The sequence below is a fragment of the Carassius auratus genome, unplaced genomic scaffold, assembly GCF_003368295.1.
Source record: "Carassius auratus strain Wakin unplaced genomic scaffold, ASM336829v1 scaf_tig00216674, whole genome shotgun sequence".
Lineage (NCBI taxonomy): Eukaryota > Metazoa > Chordata > Actinopteri > Cypriniformes > Cyprinidae > Carassius > Carassius auratus.
The window spans coordinates 36596-49072 of record NW_020528685.1 but is presented as its reverse complement, the minus strand read 5'-3'; the positions used below and the strand labels follow the sequence as shown (position 1 = coordinate 49072).

Below are 12477 nucleotides of genomic sequence, written 5' to 3'. Positions count from 1 at the left end.
TTTATCACAAGACTTGGATTAAACTGCTCGATTCATATGAATTCACATTATGATGTCTTTATGACCAAGTTTTGGGTACCTAGACATTCAGCAGAGAGACAAAAAACTTTCAGGTTTTATTTAAAACATCTCTTTGATTTTCAAAAGTTAATCAATGTCTTGAGGGTGAGTGAATGATGAGAGAATCTTCATTTCAGGTGAACTGTCCCTTTAAATGCTAAAGCTAAATGCTTCTCATGCATTGTCTGTGAATCCTCTAACGCATTCTTCTCTCTGTCCTCAGGTTCTGGCATCCGAGGTTTTACCCCGTTCAGGTTTTCGGTCGAACCCGTCGACACACTGGCCGTACGCGGCCTCCCCGCTGTCCTGAACTGCTCGGCCGCTAGCGACGCTCCGGTGAGGGTGGAATGGAAGAAGGACGGGACGTTCCTGAACCTGGTGGCAGACGACCGGAAGCGGCAGCTCGCGGACGGCTCATTGCTCATCAGTACGGTGGTCCACTCCAAACACAATAAGCCTGATGAGGGGGTGTACCAGTGCGTGGCCACCATAGACAACCTGGGCACCATCAGCAGCCGAACCGCTCGCCTCACAGTGGCAGGTATGAAGTCTCAAGCCTACTGTCTCAAATCTGATATGCAGAATCCTAAACCAGATCAACCAAATCTACATGCCCCTCTGTCATCCGCTGGACAGTTTATTCTTCTTCCACAAGTAAAAGGGTACAAGAGTATAATTGTGAAATATTTTCACTTTCAGGTCGGGGTTAATATGTTGTTTTGCTGTGAAATAGGCTATATAAATAAACAAAAGAATAACTTTTATATTGTTAGTAATATTTTAGGATGTTACTTACTAAACTGAAGCGTTCGGGAAACATATATTTGTTCATTTTGGCCATATTGATATCAGCATCTGCACCAAATTGTATGTGTTTGCTCAGTTTGGGGATATTAATAAAATTGGGCTGTTTTTCCTCCATGTTCTCACAATATTATACTATATAAGTCTTAAAAACCTGATGGATCAAATATGATACTCAAAAAAAAAAAAAAAAAAAACTTCTTTTTTCTGATATTTTTTTTTTACTTAAAAGTTAATTAATCTGTTCTATTTTTAAAACGTGTGTGTGTGTGTATACCATTCAAGTTTCAAGTTTTAAAGGGATAATCCCTATTTTTTGAATTCTACAAGGTTGTTTTTTATAGGGTTGTTATAGTCTGAAGCTCTCTGACACACACAACAATGGCGAGATGTTTCTCAAAACTCCTGTTTTTCTGAGTCAGACAGAATGGATTTCTCTCAGTCCATCGGGAGTGCATCATTCTGTCCGAGTTCAGAGGACTGATCTGGGTTCAGTTTTCATAGCTATGCTGTGAATCTAAGCGCAGGATTAGTGTGTGTTTGAACAGCAGGGTTAGATATCAGCCAGGCCTTCACAGCTTGCTCTGACTGGAGCCTCCGTTTCCTTTAAAGACGCCCAGCAGAGTTTCTCACTGTTTGCTAGTTTTACTTCTTGAGTAAACGCAGTTGTACTGAGAAATTCCAATGGGAAGAACCAGAATTAATATGATATGTTAGTGTAGCATCCCAGAAGATGCTTTGAGAGCTCAGAGGTTACCGTTTTACAGCTCTGGAGAGTTGTGAACCGTCGTCATACAGTAAGAGTACAGGTAAAGAGCTGTAAAATACTGTATATAAACTCAGTTCTGTCAGTGCTTGAGTAAATATTTTCTGAAATGTTAAATGAGACACTTCAGTTTAACTGGAAAGCAGCAGACTTCGCAACATAATTAAATCTCATCTCTGTGTGTGAGAAATAATTGAGGTGTTTGTGATTTATTTTTGGTAGGGTAAATGGTGTGTGCTCTTGCTCTTTTTGTACCGTGTGTGAATCTAATTTACAGGCGATGAACTGCAGTTGTGTGCATTATTGATCTGTACTGTAGTGTGATGTATTGATCTGTGCACATGCAGTGGAATCTGAAGTCTTTAAAAAGCTGTAAAACTTTGCAAACACGAGAGAATAAGAAGTGTTACAGGATTACAGTATGTTATTGTGCTGAGTACAGCAGTATTGATTAATGCAAGCTTCTGATTGGTTCTGGGTTCACTGTGGTGTGGCCAAAGATGACATCATTAGTATTGCATCGAAGTATAAATATATATGTATTTATTCATGCAATATTCCATACAATATTCAATGAGACAGAAATAAACATTTAAGATGTATAATTTATATATATATATAGAGAGAGAGACAGAGAAAAAGATTATTTCTTTATCATTATAGTTTTTATTAACATTTTGAACATTTTAGTACATAAACTATACAAAAATTTAACTTTTTTTTCTTTTATTTCAAAAAACGTTTTTTTTTTTTTACATTTTTTGTATCGTTTTTTTTTTTTTTTTTTTTTACATTTGTGTGTCCTTTTATCCCTCAAATACATTTTTTTTGTGTTGGTCTAAACCTGTCATTTTTCTTCATGCCATGTTTTGAAAAAAAAGAGACGTTTTGAAGAATGTTTAAGCTGCTCTTTCTTTACAATGCAAGCAAAGCTCCAAAATGGCAAGAAAAAAGTAACTTCAGCAACTTAGTGTTATTATTTACTCATAATCTTTCTCATTATGGGTTAGAAGTAGGGCTGTGAATCTTTGGGAAGGCAGCAATTCGATTCGATTCAAGATTCATAGGTTTTCGATTCGATTCAAGAACGATTTTTGCAAATTTAGGACGATTCGATTCGATTATAACGATTCGATTCTGCATTCTTTAAGTGCATTCACGGGATTATTTAAATGCTTCTACTAAATTCTTCTTTTAAATGCTTAGTCAGGGGGCAAATTACAGTAGCATTTATGGTTAGAGAACCATAGGTTCGAAAAAAATTAACTTTTGTCCATTTGTTAAATGCTAGTTTAATGATGCAACGTAAAAATGTATGTAAGCCAAGTTTTTAAAAAAGAGCTTAAAGAATATTATGTATAAGCTAACATATAGCCTGGCACGTCTATGAGAGCGAGATCGCTTCTCTTTCAGTGTGAAAACGCATTCATCTCTATTTAACTTTTCCTCTCCATCAGCGAATGATTCTGAGAGAAAACACGCCAGATGTCTGTTTACTAATGAAACAAACGCTACTTTCATGCATCTGATTATCAGATAAATCTCGCGCTCTTATTTCAAAGTCGTTGTTAATGCTGTGGTTAATTTTAACAGTTTCCTTCGTATATTCGATTCATCCGCATTGTTTAAAAACATTTATCATTCAATGAATCTGTGCGTATGATTTAGACACTTACATTTCTGCTCCGTCCATGCAATAAATGCAGCCGTCGACGGCTCCGGTAACTCCGTCGGTAGGTGCAGAGAGCCATTGACAAACTACAGAAAAGTAAAACTACTTCACGTTAGCATTACTGGCCGCGAGTCCCATAGATCAAACGTCAGCTGCGTCAGAGACGAACGGAGCGCGAGCGCAATCCTGTGACAGTCTCAGGCGGTAAACAGTGGAGCGCGTGAAGGACAGATAAGACGCACGATTCACGAACACTCTTCAATGTCTCCATTAATTTGTGTGTGTAGTAATTTAATGTGCATACATTTTGAAAGCATTGAATCGCTATAGAAATCACGATTTATTCGATTCTTAGCATTTTGAATCGATTACTGTCCAAGATCGGCGATTCACGATTCAAAAATTATGTTTCAAGATCGATGCATATGAATCGACATGGTTTGAAAAAACGAGTGAATCATTACACCCCTAGTTAGAAGCAACTTGAGGATTGCTGTTTGTCCCTTTAAGTTGCCATTTTGCAGCGATCTTACTGTGTAAAATGAGATTTCTGTCCTCCTCTTCCACATGCATGGACCATTACACCATTTTTCACTCAGAAATATGAGCCACTGACACAAACGGGGAGTTTTACTTCAGGTTTTTGGAGGGAAATGTTCTTCCTGGTCTTTTAACTCTATAAAAAGTGTTCGACACTTGTGTAGTTCACACGTTTGATAGTTTCTCACCTTTCCGCCTGTCTCTCCGGCCTTCAGGAGAAACTCATCCTAAAACACAAGCGTTCTCTCTTTATTCTCAAACAAAACTCTGTCTCTTTTCATTTCTCCAGCCGTCAGGTGCTTTCTCTGTGAAATCTCTGAGATCTGGCCTCTGAAGCTGTATCAAGGGCTCCATATGCTGCCGGCAGAAATAAAGGATGCTTTTCTGTGCTCGGGATGAAGAATGACGTGTTCAGGCTTTCAGAGCGAGAGAATTAGCATCAGTGCATTATGCTACATTAAGACTCGGAAGAGCTTTTGTGTTTGGGGTTTAATGCCTGTCAGTTGTGTGTTTGTGCTGGAGCTGTGTGCAGCGAATGTGACCCCTGACAGCAAGAACAAATTACTGGATTTGACAGTTTTCTGAAGGAAATGAGTGCTTCCTGACTGTGTGAAACTTACTGCTGTTAATGTTGTGCTGGGTGGTTGCTAGGGATAGATTTAGGTGCTTTTTTTTGTACATTTTTAGGTTGTTGCTAGGGTGTTTTTTTAAAGCATATTGCCATGCAGTTGCATGGTTTTTTTGATAGGGTGTTTTGATTTTTATTTTTTTTATTTTTTTTTGCATCACTATGCAGTTGCATAGTGTTTTGTGGTTTATTTCTATAAGGTTTCTTCCAGTCTCAGGGCTTGAATTTCAGCACGGGGTTGTGGGAATAGTGCATAATTTTACTGTTCCCGCAGGCTTGCAATGCTGGAAATTCCTGCAAATATTTAAAAATGAAACACGCTCACGACAGACGACAGAATGTATCATTTGCACTTGCTTTCAAGTCTTACAGTTTTAAACATTCAAGTGCGCGATTCAGTAATTGCGCGCTCTATGACTGTGAGCCGCCTCAATCCCAAAGCGTGCTCACATAGAGACACATCTGAGAGCGCGCGCACCTTTGTGCATAAAATACATGCAAAAAAATGTCAAAGTGCCCATCTTGATGAGTATTCATGTAAACAGTCGATTTATACTAAACATTGTTGGTATACAGGATATTAAATGAACACTCCAATTTTTTGAAAATAGGCATTTTCCAACTCTTGCTAGAGTTTTACCATTTTCAAATCCATTCAGCCGATCTCCGGGTCTGGCGGTAGCACTTTTTAAAACGTGACTCCTCTGTAGTTTCATCGTGTACTAAGACCGATGGCAAATGAAAAGTTGTGATTTTCTAGGCTGATTTGGCTAGGAACTATACTCTCATTCCGGCGTAATAATCAAGAAACTTTGCTGCTGTAACATGAGCGCAACAGGCGTAGTGATATTACGCAGCAACAGAAAATAGTCCCGGCTAGTTTGTGTAGTTTCTGCAATAGAAGAGTTGCTGGGAACTATTTTCAGGTATTTCTGTACTTGAATATTACTGTTAAACCTACCTGAAAAACATAAAGCACTGTTCATTTTAGCAGTATCTTGTAATTGTGCCATTGCTTATCATTAATCTATTCCTATTATTACTTATTACTGACTTGTATTTTTTTGTTGAAATAAATTAAATTCAGAGTTTTTTATGTATCTTCCTTTATAAATAAATATGAATCAACAACATTATAAATTGTATGATATGCAGAGATGATCTTAATAAACTGCTATATTCGAGTGTGAGTTGTGCTAATGATGCTCAACTTGATGAAGCCTTATTAACCTACCAGCTCGTCCTACAAAGATGCATTTGAACGATTTGAAGGGCTTTTAGAGGTAAGGCATTATTGTACTTCTATTTTTCAAAGGAAGCAACACTAATGCTTTAGCAGAGCACTAGAACACATGCGCACACACACACACACACAAACACACACACACAAGCATGCGCTTAAGTGCCTTGTCCGTGTTTTCAGGCTGGCGGTGCAGGGCAAGAAGGCTTGAGGAATCCCCGGGGTCGTTACACTGAAAGTTCAGGGCAGCCTGTATGAGGATTCAACGCTTTTCACAGTTCACTGGAGATCATTTAAAGCACGATGGCGCTTGTTCTGGCAGTTTGCTAACATTTATTTCATATGTTAATGTCCGTTTCATTCAGTCATTCTTTGCACCAGGAAAAAGAGTGTGACACTCCAATGCCATCTGAGTGTCTCTCTTCTCTTTACACACACACAAACGCTCTTTTCTTGAGTTCTCCTTTAAAGACAGAACAATGACAGTCACTACAGGTTCATGCTGCCAACACAGTCTATGAATATATATTTAAAAATAGGTATTTTTATGCAAAAATGAAGCAAAGAGTTAGGAGTCGAGCAGTTAATCCAGCTAAATTAACAACAAAATAATAATAATGATTTGAATTACATTTTATATTCATGCATTTAGCAGATACTTTTATCCAAAATCACTTATAATAATAGCAATTTGAATATTTTTAAATAAAAAACGAATGGTTATTAAAATTAAGTTTGTATATAATTTAAATTGAATGGATTTTAATATATATATATATATATATATATATATATATATATATATATATATATATATATATATATATATATATATATATATTTATTATTATTATTATTATTATTATTATATATATATATATATATATATATATATATATATATATATATATATATATATATATATTTATTATTATTATTATTTACATTTGTATTTTGTAATTTTAAATTGTTATACATGTATGTATATGTTATAATATTTTCGGGGTTAAAATGTGACCTTGATGGTTTTTCCACTCCTCATTGTAAAGACCTGGAGAGACACTTGCACAGTCTCTGCTGTGTTTATGGAATAGCAACCGTAAAATTAAACAAGACAGAAATGCATTATGGGAGCTGACGGAGATGCCTCGGGTCAGGCAGGAAGAGACTGAGCCGCTGCTTTTGCTGACGATTTATGAAGTACATTTTCTTTAAAGCCGGTTAGTCCAACTTACAGCTCCTTGCCCCGAAAACTCCCCTAAAAACCACAGAAGGGCTGTTTCCTAAACATAAGCGCTCCGCTGCGCTCTCGTAAAACATGATTCCTTCGGTGGGGGCTGGAAAGGTGATGATTCATATCCGCATTGTGCTAGGCTAGGTCTGTAGGATTATTTCTGCTTTTTTAGAAAGCAGAATATAACAAATAATTGAGCTGAGACTATTTGTGATTGGCCATTTAATCTTGGATCAAGATATCTAGGAAGTAAAGGAAAAGGTTGTCATTTTAAACATGTTTGAATTTTACTTCTGTGAACACAAAATAAGCGGTTCTGAAGAATGGCGGTAAACATATAGTTGCTGGTAGCTGTTGACTTCTATAGTACAGAAAAAATACTGTGTAAATCAATGGCTACCAGCAACTGTTTGACCTGCATTCTTCAGAGCGTCGTCTTTTTTGTTCAACAGAGAAAGAAACTCATACTGGTTTGGAATGACTTGAGACAATTTATGGGTGAACTATTCCCTAAATTTATCAGTCTAATTTCGTTAAAAAAAAAAATATTTGACCTCACAATTCCACAATTGGTCAAATCAAGTTAATATTCCATAGAGGTGTGCAAAAACAACAAAAACAACAACTAAAGAGCACACTTTTTGTGCAAAAGTGAATTGCTGACACTAGGGCTGGACGATATGGCCAACATTTTTATCACGTTATATCTCTTAATTTTGGTTGATATGATATAAATCTGATATCAATATGAACAATATTTTAAAAAGCCTTTGAAAAACTGCCAAGAAACACCAACATCAGATGTTCATCCCTACACACTTCTAAAAAATGAATTTACCAAGTTTATGAAACCTCCTCCTATGAAACGACATAGTATTTTAGAAATAAAAATGGTAAGAATTAATTAATGTTCACGTTGTATATCTGTATTTAGCCTTCATACAAACAAGAAGTGTAGAATTAAACAAATATTAAATAAATGTCAAATAAACACAAGACTCTCAGACTCACCTTCTTAATGTTGGTGTATTTAACTTTAAACTATAACGTAGGCTGGTTATTCTCAACAGACATGCATCAGCCAGGAGAAAGATTATGAAAAGTGCTCAGAGTTGCTGCAGAAAACAAAACAAATCTAAAAAAGAGTGAGCAACAACAAAAACACATGTTGCTAAAGACTTGTTGAAAATGTAGTTTCATTCTCTGCCAGCAGGAGGCGCCTCTGGAGCGGCAGGAAGTGAAAAACAAAAAATGCCGTTCTCAGGACTATTGGTTCCCTTCAAAGATACATTCACTGGTGCTGTGTTTTGATTTTGCAACATGTTGTGCTCATGTATATTCAATGAAGTCAACCGCCACAAATAAATCAGTGTAGGGGAAACACTTGCAATGCATATCGAAATATTGCAATGTATATTGAATTATTGTCCAGTCCCAGTTGACTCAAGTCAAGTCCAAATTTGAAGTGGATCGAAAAGTCTTAAGACAAGAACGCATTTTGGGTTTTAGGACAACTTTAGTGAAAGGTTTGATCCACTTCAAATGTTGACTACTTTACATAAAAGTCATCAAACATGATGCATTTAACTGAGAAGCGGCGCTGCATAAGATTTTAAGATTTGTCGTCATTTTGTCTTTTATATGGGTGATTTTTAACGTGTTGCTGGGGGTGTTCTTAGTATGTTTATTCATTTTCATAAAGCAGTAGCAGTATGGTTAGCAGAACTAGGCTGTTCTGGATGGATGTGTCCGACAGAGAGTTCAGTCTTGAGTTCGACAAGCCAAGAAACAATGAAGAAAAATCTTGAGGGAGTTCGTACTCTGATACGGTGATCATCTTTGTCAGGCCATGAGAGATGTTTTCTCTTACTACGTCGTGTGTCTCTTATGCACACACACACACACACACACACACACACACACAGTGCAGCTCTAATGTATGCCCATATTTATCCTCCTCCCATAAACTTCTTCTCTCTCTCCTTTCATTAAGTTCTACAGCTTCACATCAAAGTCTTGCAAACGCTCGGTAAGTTGCGTCTGACTGCGGCGCTCAACGTTTTACTGGGAATTCAATCAAACCTAACGTTTCTCGTTTATGTGATTTACGAGTGGACTCAAATTAGTCGTGAACGATCCAGGTTGCTCCACATCTTTCAGATGTGTATTTTTGGATGGCTTCTCTTCTTCTGTAAAAGCAAGCGTCAGTTTGAGTGTATCTGCGTGTGGTTTGTTTTCATGTGTGTCAAGCGCACATCTATGATTCCTCAAACAGCGTCTCTGTGCTCACGGGCCGTTTGTAGTCCTCAGGTTCTCCGGCGACCCGATGTTCTGATGCTCCTATAGACTGTATATACATGACATATTTAATGTGACAAAAGTCCATATTGTGGGATATATATATTGTGTTTTGTAAGCCCTAGAATATACAGAAAAGAAGGTTTGGAATTACGTTGAATGGGCCTCCAACAGAGTTGTTTTTCCTTGTTTCTCTGCCCTTCGAATGTTCCCGAGCCGTTTAAAACAGTGTACCTGCTTTTGACTTCACCTCACACAGAGGTACGAGAGGATTGAGGTCATAAATGCACATGGCTAATGTCAGAAGGTTGTGAGGGACATTGATTGTTTCCTGATTGGTGGGATTTGATGGGTCCCTGATGCGTGATTGGTGCAGAAGTGTTGTTGGCCGAGGTGTTTTTACCGAGCCCTTTCAGCTCAATAAACTTCTACTCTTTTAAACCTGATTAAATGAGTTTGTCCTGATTGTTTATCGAGAACTATTGGTCCGGCCCCTGGGTGTGTTGAGCTCTCAGCGATGTGCTCCAGAGGAGGGAGGCAAATTGAGCCTACTCTTATACTATAGCAGCCAAAATCTTGAATTTGGTTGCTTGTGCACCACTTGGACAGGTTGCCTTGTTCTGTCAGTCTTATAATATTTTTATTTATTTATTTATTTATTTATCTATCATCACTATTATGGTTTTATTGTTATATTATGATTTTATTTAGAGCTTGTTTTTTATTTTAATTTAAAAAAAATTTTGATTTTGTATTTAATCTTATTTTAATTTAATGTTTTATAGATTTTATTTTAGATTTTTTTTTAAATAGCTTGGCTTTTTATTTCATTATCTTTATTTAATTTTGTTATATTTTTTTATTTAATGAATTGTATTTTTTTTTTTTTTAAACATTTCCACAAAAAGCTTTTTAAATAACATTTATTTCATTTTATTTGATAATATTTCTAGTGTTTATTTTAGTTTTTTCTATTTACATATTTTGAATTTGATAATTTTATAAATTAAAATTTATTTTATTATTTTAACAGCTTGGTTGTTTTGTGTTGTTTCTTTTATTAGTGACCCTGGAGCACATAAGCAGTCAGAAGTGGCACAGGTATATTTGTAGCAATAGCGATACACTGTATGGGTCAAAATTATCAGATTTTTCTTTTATGCCAAAAATCATTAGGATATTTAGTAAAGATCATGTTTCATGAAGATATTTAGTAAATGTTCTACCATAAATATATCAAAACTTAATTTTTGATCAGTAATATGCATTCCTAAGAACTTAATTTGGACAACTTTAAAGATGATTTTCTCAATATTTAGATTTTTTGTGCACGCTCAGATTCCAGATTTTCTCAGACAAATATTGTCCTCCTAACAAACCATACATCAATGGAGAGATGATTTATTTAGCTTTCAGATGATGCATAAATCTCAAATTAAAAAAAAAATACCCGTATGACTGGTTTTGTGCTTTAGGGTCATATTTTGTATTTCATTTTTATTTTATTTTATAAAAAAAAAAAATTTTTTGATTTGGCCTCAAGGATAAATTCGGTCTGACCTATCCTGATTCTCAGCGTCACCAGTCAGACTCTTCACCAGCTCATTCATCAATCATTTGTAAGTGGAATGACTGATCTTGAAGCAGGAATACATTAACTTCCGGTTGAAGCAGACACATTTGACCTTTATCATTTGTGGTCTCGTCTCAGCCCACGTCTATCAGAGGAGAACACAAACTCGTGGCCACTGCTCCGATCTCACGATAGACTGCTCATCTCCACAGCAGTCTGAGTGACCTGTGTGCAGTCGTCTGGAGATGATCATTGACCTTTCGTAAGATCTGGCCTGTCAGCAGCCTCCATCATGGAGTTTAATGATGACTGGATGATCTCTCCACCTCATGTTCTCCATCGTCCTTGACTTCCTGCTGTGTCTCCTCTTTAACGAGTTCACCTTCAGACCTGCAAGTATTATGCACCTTTTCGGTCTGATTCTGACCTATCCATTTTAATTTGAAGTGCTACTGAGGATATGAAGAGGATGTATAAAGTTATATTATATTATATTATATTATATTATATTTTTATTTTATAATATTTAATTCCATTTTTTTTGGATTTTATGATTTTTAAAAATTGTTTATTAACAATGCATTTATTAGGATTTATTTAAATTTGTATTTTATTTGTAATGTTTTATTTTTATGTATTTTTACAAGTTTTTGACATGAAATTATTTTTCTATATTATTTTAAATATTTTTTTATTTGACACTTTATTTTATTTTATTAATTTAATGCTGCTGTACCTTTAAGACTTAATTGAATGACTTTTATATTGATACATTTTTCAAAGTAGCAGTATTACTGAATTATGGTCTGGCTGGACTGGACAGAGAGTTTTGCCATTCAGAGTATGTCTAGCTAGTACATCAAACTGAATGGCGAAAGAAAATTCATTATGAAATAAAATGACTCTTTTGACGTCTAGTCTTTCTGCTTTCATTAAGGTGCAGTGCTTTTCAACGAAAGCTTTCTAGACCTGAACTCATCCTGAGTGCATACAGCTGTACTGTACACCTCATCTGGATTCAGCTAATGCATCTGGACCTTTTTAAACCGAACACCACTCTGCTTTCTGCATTAGCAGCGTTCGCTGCTTTCCCCATTAACACTGGAAGTGAATTAATGCTGTGGCCGGCTCTGTGACTCCATTAACGCCTTCAGTAAACAAAGCATATATGTCATTACTCTGCAGTCATTACGCAATCACTAAAATGTTAAAGATTAACACAGTCACGCTATGCCTTAGATCGTCGGCTCACGTGTGAAACCTTGCAGCTCATGGTTCATTCGCCTTCAGGAGTTATTTACAGAAGGCCATGGGTGATTTTACATGCATATATTTACATCTTTGAACATTTCTTTGCTATTTTAGAGGAACGGGTTGCAGTAACGCAGAATCGTTTTGTGATCTGGTTTTAAGGTCTGTGTTTGCCTTTAAACACAGAGCATTGGTGAGAGTTTTAAACCTGAGCTCTGATGGCGTGCTGTAGATAATACTCCCAGATAATAAGCCTGAATGTTAAAAGCAGAAAGAGAGCAATGTGAGGGAAGATGCTTTGAATACGAACTGTGCCTGGCTACTTATCATCTAAAGTAGGCGAACTATAATCACACTCCCCTTCTGAAAAAACAAAAAACAATTAAAACAAATTTTTTTTAACAGAGTGCC

At 36.2% G+C, this 12477-nt stretch overlaps 1 protein-coding gene across 5 annotated transcripts in view; it reads left to right on the top strand.

Annotated features, from left to right (window-relative positions):
• Window positions 1-12477, top strand: part of LOC113098796 (neogenin) — an 83751-nt gene that overhangs the window by 37610 nt on the left and 33664 nt on the right. For all 5 annotated transcript variants that reach the window (XM_026263885.1, XM_026263884.1, XM_026263888.1 and 2 more), the window contains one exon: window positions 284-601. In XM_026263885.1, the coding sequence (XP_026119670.1) occupies window positions 284-601 (318 nt within the window). The remainder of the gene's footprint in view (window positions 1-283; window positions 602-12477) is intronic.